The sequence below is a fragment of the Anguilla anguilla genome, chromosome 16 (genome assembly GCF_013347855.1).
Source record: "Anguilla anguilla isolate fAngAng1 chromosome 16, fAngAng1.pri, whole genome shotgun sequence".
Lineage (NCBI taxonomy): Eukaryota > Metazoa > Chordata > Actinopteri > Anguilliformes > Anguillidae > Anguilla > Anguilla anguilla.
This window is the reverse complement of record NC_049216.1, coordinates 17,455,807-17,471,195: the sequence shown is the minus strand read 5'-3', so window position 1 is coordinate 17,471,195 and position 15,389 is coordinate 17,455,807. Positions and strand designations below refer to the sequence as shown.

At 40.9% G+C, this 15,389-nt stretch overlaps 1 protein-coding gene across 2 annotated transcripts; it reads left to right on the top strand.

Moving 5' to 3' along the window:
- Positions 1 to 40: 40 nt before the first annotated feature.
- On the top strand, positions 41 to 15,233 carry LOC118215385 (secretory carrier-associated membrane protein 2-like). Of its 2 annotated transcripts, XM_035396120.1 has the most exons (9): positions 44 to 206; positions 3,641 to 3,721; positions 4,081 to 4,167; positions 5,681 to 5,795; positions 8,422 to 8,550; positions 9,128 to 9,287; positions 10,127 to 10,228; positions 11,349 to 11,466; positions 12,069 to 15,233. In XM_035396120.1, the coding sequence occupies exons 1-9, from the start codon at positions 150 to 152 to the stop codon at positions 12,213 to 12,215; spliced, it is 996 nt and encodes a 331-aa protein (XP_035252011.1). In that variant the 5' UTR covers positions 44 to 149; the 3' UTR covers positions 12,216 to 15,233. The 2 variants fall into 2 exon arrangements, with proteins under 2 accessions (XP_035252010.1, XP_035252011.1); XM_035396119.1 differs by lacking the exons at positions 11,349 to 11,466; positions 12,069 to 15,233 and adding an exon at positions 10,692 to 11,299 and having other exon boundaries at positions 41 to 206.
- Positions 15,234 to 15,389: the final 156 nt, after the last annotated feature.

Here is a 15,389-nt window from a genome sequence, read left to right as displayed (position 1 = left end):
CGTCACACTGACCGTGATTCGTCATACGCACAACGCATGCGCACTTGGTACGTTTTAAGGAAGTTAGTCGAAAGGGAGAAACAGAAACGCACCCAAGGGAAAGTTCGGTAGTATTGTTTATCTTCGGGAGAGAAGACAGCTCGTTCAAAATGTCTGGATTTGTCAACAATCCCTTTGTTGACCCAGTGGACGTCAATCCTTTCCAGGTGAGATTTTATCATTTAAAATAAACTCGATACAAGGTTCCTAAAACCTAAAACTTGATCTGAAAACGCCACAAACCTGTTAGGTTAGTTGCTGGGTTGGGCCCAGATGACATTCCTATAGCTACGTGGTATGATTGAGAGTTCACCATCCAGTTATATTCGGCCTAATAAGAGAATTGAGTGGGACTTGGGCGTTCAGGCGCAAAAAAACTGACTCAATAAATTGCAGGCTGGCATACGGAGACCCACTTTTCAATTTTCCCACCGAAGCTGTTCGAAGTTTGTTGAATTAGGTTGCCTAGTGGCTTATGATGAATCGTGTTATTTGTATGAAAATGTATTGTATAACTACTGGCCGGCTATCTAGCTAGTGTCACTTAAAATGCAATGACTAACCTGTTGTGCCAGGTATAGTACTGTAACTGGCTCACGCTCACCGCTTAGTTCACTCGGCAGGGATCCAACATATTGTTAGCTCGTTTTCTAACTGATTAGCAAAAACAAAAGCCATCTTTAGCTTTAAGTTTGATATAGGAACATAGCAGTATAACGGGGGTGGGAAGAAGTGTTGTATTGAGAAGAAATCGTGTGATGCCAGTCGTTATTAACACTATCTTCTAGCAAAGAATGTAGGCCTAAAATATTAGCCTTAATTTTAAATAACATGTATTGCTCTTACAACTGGGGTTCTGTCCAGAACTGTCTCCAGGTCATCATTGACTTCAATCTACTTGCTTTTAAAAGTACCATAAACCATCCACCCACCCACACACAAGGCAAACTGTCTTCATATGTATACATTGTGCACATTAAACTGTCTTCATGAATGTACGTTCATCCTGTATATGGGTGTGCTGTGCAACGATTAAGATGACTTTTCCACTTGGCTAATCTCATTTTCGTGTTCTGCTGGAGCACCTGACTTCATGGCTCTCTGCCCCTCTACCAATTGGCTGTGCTAATTTTCTCATGGTGCTGCAAATTAGTCGTGCCTGCAGCAGTGGCCTATTCAGAGTCAGTGTCGACTGTGGGACCCGTCCCCTTTGAGAGAAAACAAATACTGCATAGTCCCGACAGCCTTCTTTGAGCCACTGTCTTGAGAATTGTAGATAAAGTATAGGATTTTATATATATATATATATATATATATATGTAGTAAAGGAGACATAAATTCTGATGTCGAATATTCTCATGTATGCAGTTTGGAGAACTGCGTTGGCTAATAAACTGTGCCATCATAAACATATGGTGCACATATGGTGTAGATAGTCATGGTCTTCTGATGCTTTCAACCATTGGCCCTTGCCGTCTGTGCAGCACTGCAGGAATGTGTGGCTCAATGAGAAACTCCCAGACCCTAGCCACAACATACAGTCATATGTTTGTTTTGATTATTAATTACACCCTAAATCTGTGTGTGTTTTTAAAATACATACATTGCTCTCCATATAGACTTAATGCACTTCCAAAGTCATTTTCTTAAATCTGATGTGTGAAGTTAGGGGTGGTGATGGGCAATGAAAGGGGAAAAATCGTACTCCACCACTGTTGCTCGTGAACCTTGAGTTCATGCATAACACTCTTGAATTTTTAATGAAAATCTTTCTGTCACAGCACTGTTTGCACAGAAGGCAGGACCTCAGTTTAAATTGCTTTATCTTTCCGAATGTATTACTCACTGGGTGTGCATACATCAAAATGCAATGGTGACCCAGCACCAAGGTGGCAAAATCAGTTTGGAAATCCTTGATTGACCTGTGTTAATCCGTCCCTTTAAAGACTGTACTGACGTAACTGTTGTAGTTGTAGAGCTCCATCTCTGGCCGCAGACCCCTGTTGCGTAATGTTCTGTATGGTCTTTAGCTTGTACTCTGCAGTGGCTGTCATGTGGGTAAGAGAGGGAGTTCTCTCTCTGTGTTGCGTGTACCCTGGATAAAAAGGTATTGATTTAAACTGGCTCATATGATTGCGGCACTCTCCGACTTTCTATGCATAGTAGAGCCGTTTTCCTGATGAAACATCCTGCCCTAAGTAAGTTTTTTGCAAAGACATTTCAAAATGGTGACTAAATATGTAACTGGCTTAGCCACAAATACCATTGTGCAATTGGGTGGAAATTTTATCTCCCTTTTGCTTGTAGCACTGTGTTTGCTTTTATTGACTTGGAACGTACCGACCAAGTGTTCAGTCCTTGCTACTGACTGAGCTTTGGCACTTTAATCTTTCTGGTATTTTTTTTTGGGGGGGGGGGGTTCGCTTTTTTAGTAGTCTACCCTTGGCTGTTCACAGATGCTTCCAGGTTTTAAAATATAGAGATAGGTATAGAATTGTTTGCTGAAGTTTGATGTGGGTCCAGGTGGGTGCCTACAGTACACATGAATGATTACAGGTGTGTCAATATAGGAACGTAATGCGCAAATGTGATAAAACCATGTGACATCCTCAAGAAGGAAGTGCTTTCCTCCATGTGGCCATACCTCTGTGGTGTGGACTTTAGCCCCCACGTCTTTTTGAAAAGGTATTGTGATTTTATAGTATAGAGGTAGCAGATTGCCTAATTTGTAGAGCAACCAGTTTCTGTTTAAGGCCCTTCCTCTCCCCAAAGAACATGCAGCAGCATGTGTATCAAATGTCTTTGTATGTGAGTGATAATCACATTTAAGAATTATGGATTCTGCTTTGTACCTTGTTACTATAGTAAACAAATCCAAAGACGCACTATAGTCATTAACAACAGGGATGGACGAGTCATACCCAGGGCATTGCAGGTTTAGCTAATCCAAGTGTTTACGGAAGTCTTGTAAAGGTAGGTTATGCTTCCAATATTCTAACCTGCTACTGTGCGAAAAACCTGCATTGGGAGTTCAATATACATCCCTGTAAATAGTGGCTATTTTGCAGTCATCAGAAATGGTGGTCATCATGTGTTATGATGACAAGCATTCTGTGACAGTTATTAATCCTCTAAGCATTAGTCTTAGTATTATTATTCTGTGATATTAAATAATAGTGACCTGCTACTGTTTTTGGCCCAGTTGGGATCCATCACTGTAAAAAAAAAAAAAAAAAAAAAAAAAGGTTAAAATACCATTTATTAAAGAGAACAAATTGTATAAATCCTATTATTTTATTGGCTGGCCAATAACTGAGTTATTCTACATGTCTTGACAGTGTTTTGGAAAACAATGAAATCCTGCACATTTTTACAAACATTTTATCATAAAAACAGTTTTTTAAATCTATTATTTTTTTAAACTGTGTGGCAGGTAAAAATCTGTCTTGCACCCTATTCACTACTGGAATTTTGAACTTGGTCATTGCTGCTGCAAATTGTATGGGTTATGGGACCAATCAGTTCACCTTCTGCTGTTTGTGAGACTGTGTAAATGTGATTTTTCACAAATGAGCAATATTCTGCTTAATGTGTGTTACAGGATCCTGCAGTAACCCAAGCGACTAGCACTGGCGTAGACAACATCGAGGAATTCAATCCCTTCTCTGATACCACAGCAGCGGTAAGATCGACCCGCCGGGCTCATTCCTCATCTGTAGTGCCGTGTCTGCAAGCGTGTAAACGTGCGGTGTGTTCCGTTTGAGTTAGTGCTTAGGTGAAGATGTCTTTTCATGTCGTCATTGAAGGTGTCTTCTGTATGAAGTGCAGTGCCTAACTGAATTGTCAATGAAAATTCCCTTTGTGTAAGCGCCTAAGTCATGTGTAGACGTTTGTGTCTGGCATGTGAGGTACACGGTAGACCCTTGCTGGCTTTTGCATAAAGTACCTAACAAACGGGTTCATAAAAGGGTATTTTGTATGGGATGCATCGGGCACTTCCTCTGTAATGTTAATGTGTCTCTGACTCTGCATGTTGGCCAGGTCCACCAAGATGGGACCACGATTCCTGCAACCGTGCCCTCCTCCCAGCCTGCTGTGCTGCAGCCGTCAGTGGAGCCCAGTCCACAGGTCTGTGATGCTTCAGATCACTTCAGGCTGATTCAGTGACATGCATCCTGATTATTGGTGTGGTAAAGAAACTCGAGCGTGTGACCAAAGCACACCTTCAAAACACTTTCAAAAGCATAATAAAAGTCTTTCTAAATCTAATTGACGGTACAATGAACACTTGTACAAGTGTACAAGTAGGAAATGAAACAACAAAATAACATCAAAATCAATGAGCAAAATAGGCAGTGTATTAGTCAATAATGTACTGTAAAATACCAAGATAAGACCTAATGTTGTGAAACCCTAATAAAATGTTTAAGCTCATTAACCGTTATGTATGGCACCCATCTATTGAGTATATTTTGCTGACTCAGTCTTAGTTGCTGTGACAGTGTTTGTATGACACTGTTTTTTGGAAATAGATGAAATACGCCAGAAAACATTTTATAAAATGGCTGAAGTGACATAATAACCATGCTAGGATGCCTGGAACCTGAATGTAGCAATAAAGATTCTGTAAGAGGAAGTTGAACTAATTACAAAAAAAAAGAAGGAACTAGTTAGTTAGTTAACTTAGTTAATGCACTTGTCTTAACTACTCCTTGTATTTTTGCATAGACTGCGTTCTTGCTGTTCTCGTTTGTGTTAGTGTTAATCAGTTTAACCTTCAGGGTCCAAGTTGAACTATGCGGTTGTTCCCTGCACTTGGACCGGTACTTCTCTCTAGGGTTTTCGACATACTTGTTCCTGGTTATGGTTATACACTTTGTTGTACGTCGCTCTGGATAAGAGCGTCTGCCAAATGCCTGTAATGTAATGTTATGTAATTTTGTGTTGTGGTTTGAGTCTTGCTGTGTGTGGTTTTTAAGAGGCTGCTCACATGTTGGTATTTTATCCAGACTTACGGTTACAGTATTATTATACTCATTGCACAGAATCTTTATGGAAGCTTAATCCAGTTGTAAGATAGAAGTGTTTATGATCCCGCCTCTCTGATTGTTTATGAATTTATGATGGTGAATTTTCCTGGTAGTGACGTCTGTGGCAGAGCTGAGTGCCGTTGAACATGCAGTGGGTCTCTGTTACTGCTCTGTCATTGTGTATGTTTTTCAACTGAGACAACGGATTCAGAAACTGAATCCGGTCTCCAAGGAGGGTCAGGGCCTGGGGATTATTCTACTGAAACAGGATTTCATGCCTACTTCCAGCAGTGTTAAAAAAGCAGGGGAGATGAACTAATGTGTGCTTATAAGCCATTTAGTAGATTTGGTGTAAAATCCCCACACACTTGTAATTAGTTCAGAGCAAGATCTGAATTTGGATCTAAAGTCAGTCCTCATTACGTAAAGCAGATTCATACTAAAAGCAGTGTTCTGACCGGTTGTGTGTGTGTGGTGGATGGAATCCGGAGCTGTGCTGAAGGTTTAAGTACTGTGTCGTGTGGTTGGTATGTACCAAGCTATCGGCAGCGGTGGTTAGGCGGTAGCTTTGCTGGTGTGTGACCCCCACTCCGTCCTTCCCCCCCCCCCAGGCCACTGCGGCCGTCGCCCAGGCCAACCTGCTGCGGCAGCAGGAGGAGCTGGAGAGGAAAGCGGCCGAGCTGGACCGTAAGGAGCAGGAGCTCCAGAGCAGGGGGGCCTCCACAGGTGAGCTCCTCCTGGTCCCACTGGGCCACCATTAGCCCCTCCTCCACTGAGGGAACCCCATTTTGGGTGAGCCTAGCCTAGCGATCCACATGACTTCACCATAGTCATTCTCATGGGATAGTGTGACCATGATACCCCTTTCACACAGAAGCAACGTCCCAGGTAAAACCCTGCGTTTGGCGTCAGTGTGAAAGGGTCAGCCCGCTCTATCAGACCGGGTCCTCAACTCTGCTCATGACCTGGGATTTTTGTGGGTTTGACACGACTCTGCTTTGGTCTGAAAGGGTTATTCTTCGCACCGCGGAATAGCTGACTACACTGTATCAATTAGCCTGCTGGCTACCAAGCTGTATTAGCAGGAAAACACTGAACATGTACGAAGTGAACTTGCGGACCAGGGTCTTGTGTGAACGGCAAGGAATTTGACTCATTCACACCACACGATGGTCATGGGTAAGTACTGGACTTACCCATGACCATCGTGTGGTGTGAATGAGTCAAATTCAGGTTGAACCTGTGTTCAATATCACATGTCAAGCTCTGGTTTTGTGTGTGAAAGGAGTATGAGTGAGACCAAATCTGGGACAGCAAGGCTCACACGAGGCTGCCCACATACTTAGTTGAGTGGGTGGGGTGGTTAGGGCTGGTTTGATATGTTTTTATGGTAAAGTAGTAATATTATAACGACACTGTTTCCATACAGAATTTCTAGGCACAACCACAACTTTTCAGGCCAGTGGTTGGTTTACCACCAAAAGCAAAGCTGAAAAAAGATGAAGTTAAAAGAAAACACCAGCAGCGTCTCCGCTGTTTCATTTTTCACCCAGTGGCCATTTTGCTGTGAGTGAGGATTGTCTGCTCCGGGAGCTCCAGTTTCACCAAAAGTGCAACTGCCACGCAGCACTGAGGGGAAGCTGGGACATAACAGTAACAGGATATCAACGGTGTGGAGAGGGGGGGGGAGAGGGCCCTGCTAGAGCTGGAGTCCCAGAGCTTCACCTCAATGGCGTCTTTGTGGCCGAACAGCGGGTCTGTTACAGTGTGACTGTGAAAATCTGTGGTCTGCATCCTTTACAGACGACCGAACAAGAGGAACAATGCGTTTAATCAGAAGAATGCTCCACGCGTCACATGCTCGTGTTTGTGCTTCTGTTTCCTTCCTCGGTGGCCGCTCTTACTCCAGTCAACTGCTCGCAGATGTGCGGCCAAAGAAAGACAAACTGTCTGCTGCTGGGTTCATACAAGCTTGTTTTTAAAGGAAATATTCATGCAAATATGAAAAGACGGTGTTCTATCTGCTGATGATAATGCAAACGACCAAAGATGCCAATGCCCTGTTTTGTGAGAGAGAGCTCCTAAAACTTGGGTAAATTCCTCCTGGTTGTGCAGTTGAGTAGAGCTCCCACATAATGCAAAGAGCATGTGTACCTCAGCAGCCTCCTGGCAGCTTGCCATTGTCTTTACGATTGCTACATTTTTTTTCCACTTTATCATATGCTGCTCCTCTTTTCTCCCCAATTTTGAAATGCCCAGCTGTACTTATCAGCGTTCATTTCCACAACCTCTGCTTGTGGTTTGGTAGAGCACAGACACGCGTGTGCTCCTCGAAACACATGATGTCAGCCACCGCTTGCAAGTCATACTCGCACAGATGTGAGTGACACGCTTCACAGACTGTTTCGCAAGTGGCCAATCACGGCGAGGCTGTTGGTATGTGATGAGACGATGTCATCTCTGGGCCATCCCTGAGCAAGAGCCAAACGTGTGATCTGGGATCCGTACCCATTGAAAGTGTTGGTTTCAAAATATGTGACGCAATACTCTTTGCATGTTTTGGTTTAGCCCATCACTAAAAAAAAAATACTGGTCTGAAATTTTTTACACAACATTATTTGGTGTAAATTATTCAGGTTCCATGTGGGCCCCATTTGTTCCCTTTTTCAGGCATTAAAGCTAGAGAGAATCAGATGCTCTGGAAAGGGTTCCCCTGACATGTAGGAAGATGTGGGGAACTTCATTTGCATTTGCCGAACAGCTGCTTATTCAGTCTGTCTCAGAATGTCTGCCTGCTGACTGGGCGGTGGGACCATAGACTGTAGAAAAAAATACGGACACCCATTGACTTTCCATGGGCTTGTGAAAAGCGTTTTGAAACTGCAGAAGTGCAGTTTTCGTTCCACCATGGTTTGGTAGATTTGTACAAATTTGAGCCAGAGACTGCACAGTAGGAAAGGGGGGGGGCCCTTATATGGTCATGAAGTCCAGGCCTGGTCCGCATCGTCCACTAAGCGCATGAGATACAGTGATGCAAACTATCCCTGATTCTTCCACAAAAAATTTAAATATTGTCCAAATGACACAATAGCTTAACAAATTTGCACATGGGGAGCCATTAGGCAAAGAAAGAACTCCTGTTGCGGCAACTTGTTCTTGTAGGCGAAAAAATTATTGACTTAGTATTTTGTCCATATTGGTACCATTGACTGGCTTGTAGCTCTTCCTGGCCAATGCATAATTTGTGATAGCCAAGGAAGACATTTACTGTGAATGATGCTGTTATAAAAATGTTTCACTGGAAAATAAAATGTTAATATAATAATCTATTGGTTATTTTATTGTTTTATAGGAAGAGAAAATAATTGGCCACCTCTTCCCAAGAGCTTTCCAATAAAGCCTTGCTTCTACCAGGATTTCTCTGAGGAAATTCCCCTCGAATATCAAAAAGTTTGCAAGATGATGTACTACCTATGGATGTGTAAGTGAACCATACTTGGATAGTTCCTTTGTATTGACGTCTGACCTTTCCTATATATTGTTGCCTTTGTGATATTCATGTTTTAATGGTATAATGGTTTAATGATATCAAGTGTGCTATTGGTAAGCAGTATGCTACGTGTTCTCACTGCTTATCTGTGTACTCAGCCAGCTGACCACCATGTCTTAGATTTCTGAAATAAGATTTATTGACTGATGACAGCAAGTATTATATGCTCAATTACAGTTACTACCATTACATACTGTACGTTCAACACAGATGGATGAACAGTGTTAGAATGGGTATTTTCCACATTGTACAATAAATAAGTTATTTCGGTAAGGGGGCATGGGTATGATCAGGCACTCAAATGGCCGCTAAACTGCAATAATGACAAAGTGCTGAGCAAAATGTTAAAGGTGGCTTAACTGTCAACTTTGCTGTTGAGCCATGAAACAAATATTTTTCAAATAAGACTTGCAAATTAGCAGTTCCACGTGAGAATATTAGTTTGGGAGACATGTTACCTCTATGGAGATGCATACTCACTGAAAGTATCTTTTTCTATTCTTTCCAGTTAACTGTGTGACTCTGTTCCTGAATGTCCTGGCTTGTCTGGCCTATTTCACTGTGGACGCGGCTTATGGTGTGGACTTTGGCCTGGCCATCTTGTGGTTCATCCTGTTTTCCCCCTGCTCTTTCCTGTGTTGGTACAGGCCGGTCTACAAAGCCTTCAAGTGAGCTTTCACCAAGTTACTTTCCCATTGTCTGAACAGAATACTCTCTATTGTCATCTTCTATGAACTATTAAGAAATGCGTTCATTTTCTGTCTAAAGTAAATTGTACATTTGAGTATGAAATGTGTATATTTCACCATACATGGAAACAGGAAATCAGTACAGCGTTCCAGTTGAAGTGAGTACAAAGGGCTGATGTTGATATTTCTCTTGTTGTTAAAGTGGGAGTATCCTATCACACTCAAAACTAAATCTATTCCGCACACTGGAATAGTATTGTTAAACATTTGTAATTTGTAGGCTAATAACATATGTTGGCCAAATTGGTTTTTAGCCAATCCATTTTATATATATATACATCTTTAATTTAGAACCACCAACTCATGTCACTGATAGCCAATTGCCCCATTCATTGATTATTTTAGAAAATAATTTAATGATAATATCACTACATTTGAAAAAGAGAGAGACAGTGGCTTTAAAGAATTTCCTGTTGTATAGTGTATAGAGTATATGGCAGAACGTGCTTTCCACAGTCAGGTTAACAGGCACCCAGCAAATGTTTTCACAGTTTTCACATAGGTCATTTAGAAATGAATGACATGGCCTACCCTATTGAAGTGAAGGGGCCAGATGAGCAATCATTCGCTTAAGTGAACGTAGGTGAGATGTGCATGCTGTGAAATGCTGTGATAAGTATCCGGAGTGTGAAGGGTGCAGTTTCCTTTTCCATAGACAACAGTGGAACAGCACCCTCTGTAGCGAACAGATTTGGGCATTGCACATCTCATCTCTGGAATTGGAATGAGTCAATCGTCATCTCTCGTTTGCCTTCCAGGTCTGACAGCTCCTTCAGTTTCTTCTTCTTCTTCTTCGTCTTTTTCATCCAAGTGGTGGTGTTCATCATCCAAAGCGTGGGCATCCCAAAGTGGGGAAACAGGTAGGTCCTCATGGACAAGGTGACATGGTTACCTCTTCAGGCTGTGTGTGTGTGTGTGTGTAAGCTTGTTGTTTTAATATAGTTCAATATCCTTTTAAAAAAAAAAAAAAAAAAAACATGAAATAAATGGAGACATTGAGTTTTCCTCAATCGTTGTTTCATTTGAAATACAAATTTGACAACAACCCATTTGACACAACTTTCCCAATACTTTTGCATTTAACTGTGTGTGTGTGTGTGTGTGTGTGCATGTATGTGTGAGAGGGAGCACAGCTGCTTGTGTCAATGTGTGCACCCCAGTGTGTGTGTGTGTGTGTTCATATTTGTTTGTGGCTTTGTGTGTGTTTGCACCAGTGCTTTCACAGTGTGCTTTCGGGCTCTCCTCTGTGTCGGTGTGGGTACGTGCATGCTAGGCCGCGGGCTCTCTCCTGTACCTCCTCTCCTATTGCCATCTCTTTGACAGATTCCTGCCGTCTAATCTGCTGCTGTGCTCTGTTTCCTGGCGGCTTCTCTGTAAGTGTCAGCCACTCTGTTCTGCTCCACTAACTCCCCTCTGTCCTTCACCTGTTTTACTGTACATAAGCTTTCTCTCTCACTTGGAAACAAAATGGTGTACTGCTAAAGTGGAGTCACATATTCAGCCACACCCAACACTGCTATTTACCCCAACAAACTGCAGTGAAATACTTATTGAAATTTATAAGCTGTTCTTTATTTTTAAATTTTTATTCAATATTTGAAAGCTGTAGTTTTTGTAGCTGCGTGGTGCTTTGTGCCATTTTGTTTCCTAATTTTCATCCACAACAAGTGGGGAAAAAAATAGACTAAAAAATAGAATCGAAGTTTAGCTTCAGAATGGGAGCTGTCATGTGATGTCGTTGGAACTGGGAGGGGGCTGTCCCCTCAGTCACTTGTAGAGTTTTTGCTGTCTGTCATGCTTCTGTTGTGTCACATTTGTTCATGTATGCCTTGGGTGATTTTACAGACCTCCAATGTTGGCCATTGTCACCAATTTTGAGTCAAAAACTGCAAATGTGTGACCTTCTGAACATCAGTCTTGATTGCAGAATATACTCTTTGTAAGCATTAAGAACCCATTGATCACCTCCTTTTGTTCCAGTGGCTGGATATCTGCCATTTCAGTAATCGGAACAAACATCGCTGTTGCTGTTGTCATGATGGTGGTGGCAGGCCTCTTCACAATCTGTGCTGTACTGTCCGTCATCTTACTTAAAATGGTACGTATATGAGCTCCTTAAAACAAAATCCATGTTGTACGTATATCACGGGATTCCTAATATGTTTCCTGGTCAGTTTCATAAATGTTTTTGTGAGGAGAGATCCATTATCTGGTGACCTTTTAAGATGGCCAGTGTACAGCTATTGAAATAATATTTCACGTTCAGGCATGATCAGCTTAAAAAAAAAAAAAAATAATAATAATAATAATAATTTCATCCATTGCATCCATGTTTGCAAGTGCTTTTGTTGTTTGAAACACTTCCATCTATTTGGTTCTTTTTTCGTTTTTACTTTTATAGTATGGCATAGAAAAAGACTTTGGTTAGTGCACGTCTGTTTTTATTGTTGCTTTTAATTAATGTTTGCTAGTGGCAGAGTTAACCCCAGAATCAGTGGAACTACCATTTCTTATTTGAGGTCTACTGATTTGGCCCAGTCTTCGTTTTGTGCAGTGCAAGCCTTTTTGATCGTTTCATAGGAGTTGCTGATTGAAAGCACATGGTCACTGCAATGCTTATGGTGTTCCTGTTCTGCCTTAGCTCAGTGGGCACTTCTGAGCAGGAAGTAGGCTGAATTATGGGAATTCTGCCACCCTTAGGTGCACTCCATGTACCGGCGGACAGGCGCCAGCTTCCAGAAGGCCCAGCAGGAGTTCTCTCAGGGTGTCCTCACTAACAGAAGCTTCCAGACTGCTGCGTCTACCGCTGCCTCCTCCGCCGCCCAAGGAGCGTTCCAGAGGAACTAGAGAACCCCCCTCCCCCTGTTCCTCCAACCCTGACCCCCTCTGACTCGTCACCCTTTCCCTCGTGACCATGCACCATCCTGGAACTTCAGTCTGTTCACCATAAGGCAACGCTCCAGTCACTTTGACAAGGTTTGAGTTTTAAAAAAATAGGAGCTGCGGCCAATGAATAGCAGAGGCACTGAAACTGGAGCGTTGAAATGACCCTTGCTGTATTGGGGAGCTGAAGGTATGGAGTCAGCTGCAGTGGGCTGCAGTAAGTACAGGTACAATACGTTGGGGGTGTGTTTATTTTTGAAGTTTTCATTTTTATCTTACTTATGTAATATGGAGGACATGAAGGTTTCTGTTGCTTCCCCCCACTTTTTTTGTATTTTCTTTTGATAGTTTTCCAATATTTCTCTCCTCAGTAACTACTCTAAGTTAAGTTTGAATGGAACTGAGGTTCGACTGTGGCATCCCAGTGCTGAGATGTTATAGTGAGGAGACTTTGGCTCAAAAGAAGTTGATATTGGCACTGAATAGAAAATGTTTCCACTCTGTCTTGAATGCATGCTACCCTTTTTATTTTACAATAGCAGGCCACATCACTGCTAATTAATTTACAGGCCACCCCTTCGCAAATCATAAATATAATTTCTTTATTTGTGATAGTCCATGGTGTGAATTTGGCCATTTTGGCATTTTTTTTTTTTTCTTTTAATATAATATATGTCCTATGTCTGTACTATTGGGATCTGGTTACCCTTTTGACTGAGCCTTCTGGAACATCTGTGGGTGCGGCCAGGAGCGGTCGGTAAGATTTGTTTTGGGTTATGGGCCTGGCAGCAGCTCTGCATGGCTGTAGTGCTGGGAATAGGAGGGCTAGCAAAGGGGGGCTAGTAAACGCCTCAGCTCTGCCTCTCTGTTGCATCTCTTAACTCTACCAGCTTTGGGAGTGAGAAATCGTGACCAGGCCTGAAAGATCTGGGACATATCTGGAGGGGGGGAGGGGGGGAGGGGGGGGGGGGGGTCATTAAGAACTGTCGATATCAAAAACCAACTCTATGTAACTGTAAATAACAGCCTGTTATTTACAGTCACTGAATTACATGTTAATATATTGAACAAAAAGACATGACAAGGGATGCATTGTGTAGACAAAGCCAGTAGAACTGGAGGATCAAATGAATCAAGCCCTGGTTTGACTGTATAAATTTATTTGAGGGGGTTAGTGCCTTTTTAATAGAAATAAATATAGATTGAGGGTGAGAACAATATAATAAATTTCGTCTGAGATCTCCTCAGTGGGTGTATAGTGAATCGTTTAGAGGACCTGATGTCCTTTTGAAAAATCTTGGCAACCTGGATAAGATCCATTATATCCATATTTCACCTAATTGTAAATGTATTTATGCCACTCCATGAGCTAATTAATTTATATTAGACTTTCAATTCACGTTAACTTGCTGTTGCACCATCATAAAATACTGCATATTGAATGTATATGGAGTATGGGAAGCAGATCAGTTACATTTCCTATACATTCAATTCTGTACTTACAAATTATGATGTACTATATTCATGGATTCCAGTACTGTTGGCATGGGTACATGAAAAATTGTGACCTTGCTTGTGAATTCAAACTTTTCTGCTTTACTTGTATCAGTTTGATTCCTTGTTGCAAAGTGTTGGTATTTACTTGATTTCGTAACGGCCTTTAAATATATTTTAAATGTATATTGGTACTTTTTGATTAGGAACATGTCATCTCAATTAAAGAAATACTCTGAAGGGAAATGATATAGGTAATATAGAAAGTTTAGGTACACCTAGTCTAGGCTTATGATTTAAAAAGCAAGTGATTTTAGTTCAGATAAAACTAACAAATGTGTTAGTACTCCAATGCCCTGTTTTTTGCTAAATTTTCATTTGTAAAATTGTCATCATCATAGCAATGTCAAGAGTTCACAATGCTGATAACCATTATCAGTGGTAGTGGAGTGAATATTTCTTGCTTATATCAAATTCTGTGGTTACAAGGCTTTTTATTAAATTTCTGTTTTCCCTCACAATCATTTCAAGGTCTGTTTTTACCCTTGTATTCTTCAGCTTGTTATTGTCTTATCTTCAGTAGGATTGTGTATATATACATCCCCAAAACAGTCCAGAGTAATTATAGTAATTGACTTTCAAAATTAAAAATTCTTTTTTAAAAAACTGGAAGACTAAGATTGATGTATGGCCCAGTGTTAATGCTTTACAGATGACAAAATCTATGTCACAGAGGTTACATTTAATCCTTGCATGTTGGTGTGTTAAATGGTGTACCATCAATCAACTGTCCTTGCTTGCCTCCTTAAATGCTTTAAAAATAAATTGTCATGTTTTAGAGGGAAATTAAATAATGTGAATCAAAGAATAGTGTCAGCTGTATTAGTACTGCCAGTGTGCAAAGACCAGAGCCATACCTGGAATTTTCGTTCCAGATTATGAACATTGACATCAAATATATTCTTTTTCACAATGATTGGCATGTATCGGTTTGGGTGTATATTTCTCGCAGATATCAAAGCGTTAATTACTATGATTGAATTAATTGCTATGCTGCCTTTTTTAAAATGTTATCCAAAAGTAAGAGCAAGTATGATTTTCTTTTACAAGGCCCAAATCGATCCCATTCCTTACAATATAAGCTTCTATGTTATGTTTTTTTTTTTTTTTTTTTTTTTAGTTTGGGATTTTATGGAAGAAATGTCCCTTGAGATTACAACTCAAACTTTAATTCAAGGACCACAGCAAATATGGAAATTGGCCAGCTTGATTTCGACAGGAATTAATGGGAGTTATGAATAGATGCATGTAATGTTGTGTACATTGACTTGGTTGTCTTTTCGGAGGGTGAAACTTGGAGATTTGGACGGTAGCCTATTTCATTTTTCGAGCTGTAAATTGACTGTTTTTAAACGATTTTCTATTGTTTTTCATGTATACAGTTGTAAATGTAATGCCTAAGAAATAAACGTTTTTGGTCAAATACAATTTTTGTATTTTTGAATTGTTTGTGTAGCGTAAAATTTGCTCAGCCCTGTGGAATATCAAGAAAGATGCACGCATCCAAATTCTTTGTGCTGGTGCTATATTGAGAATTAAATAAATGAAACTTAATATCCACACACAAATGGATATGCATTTTAT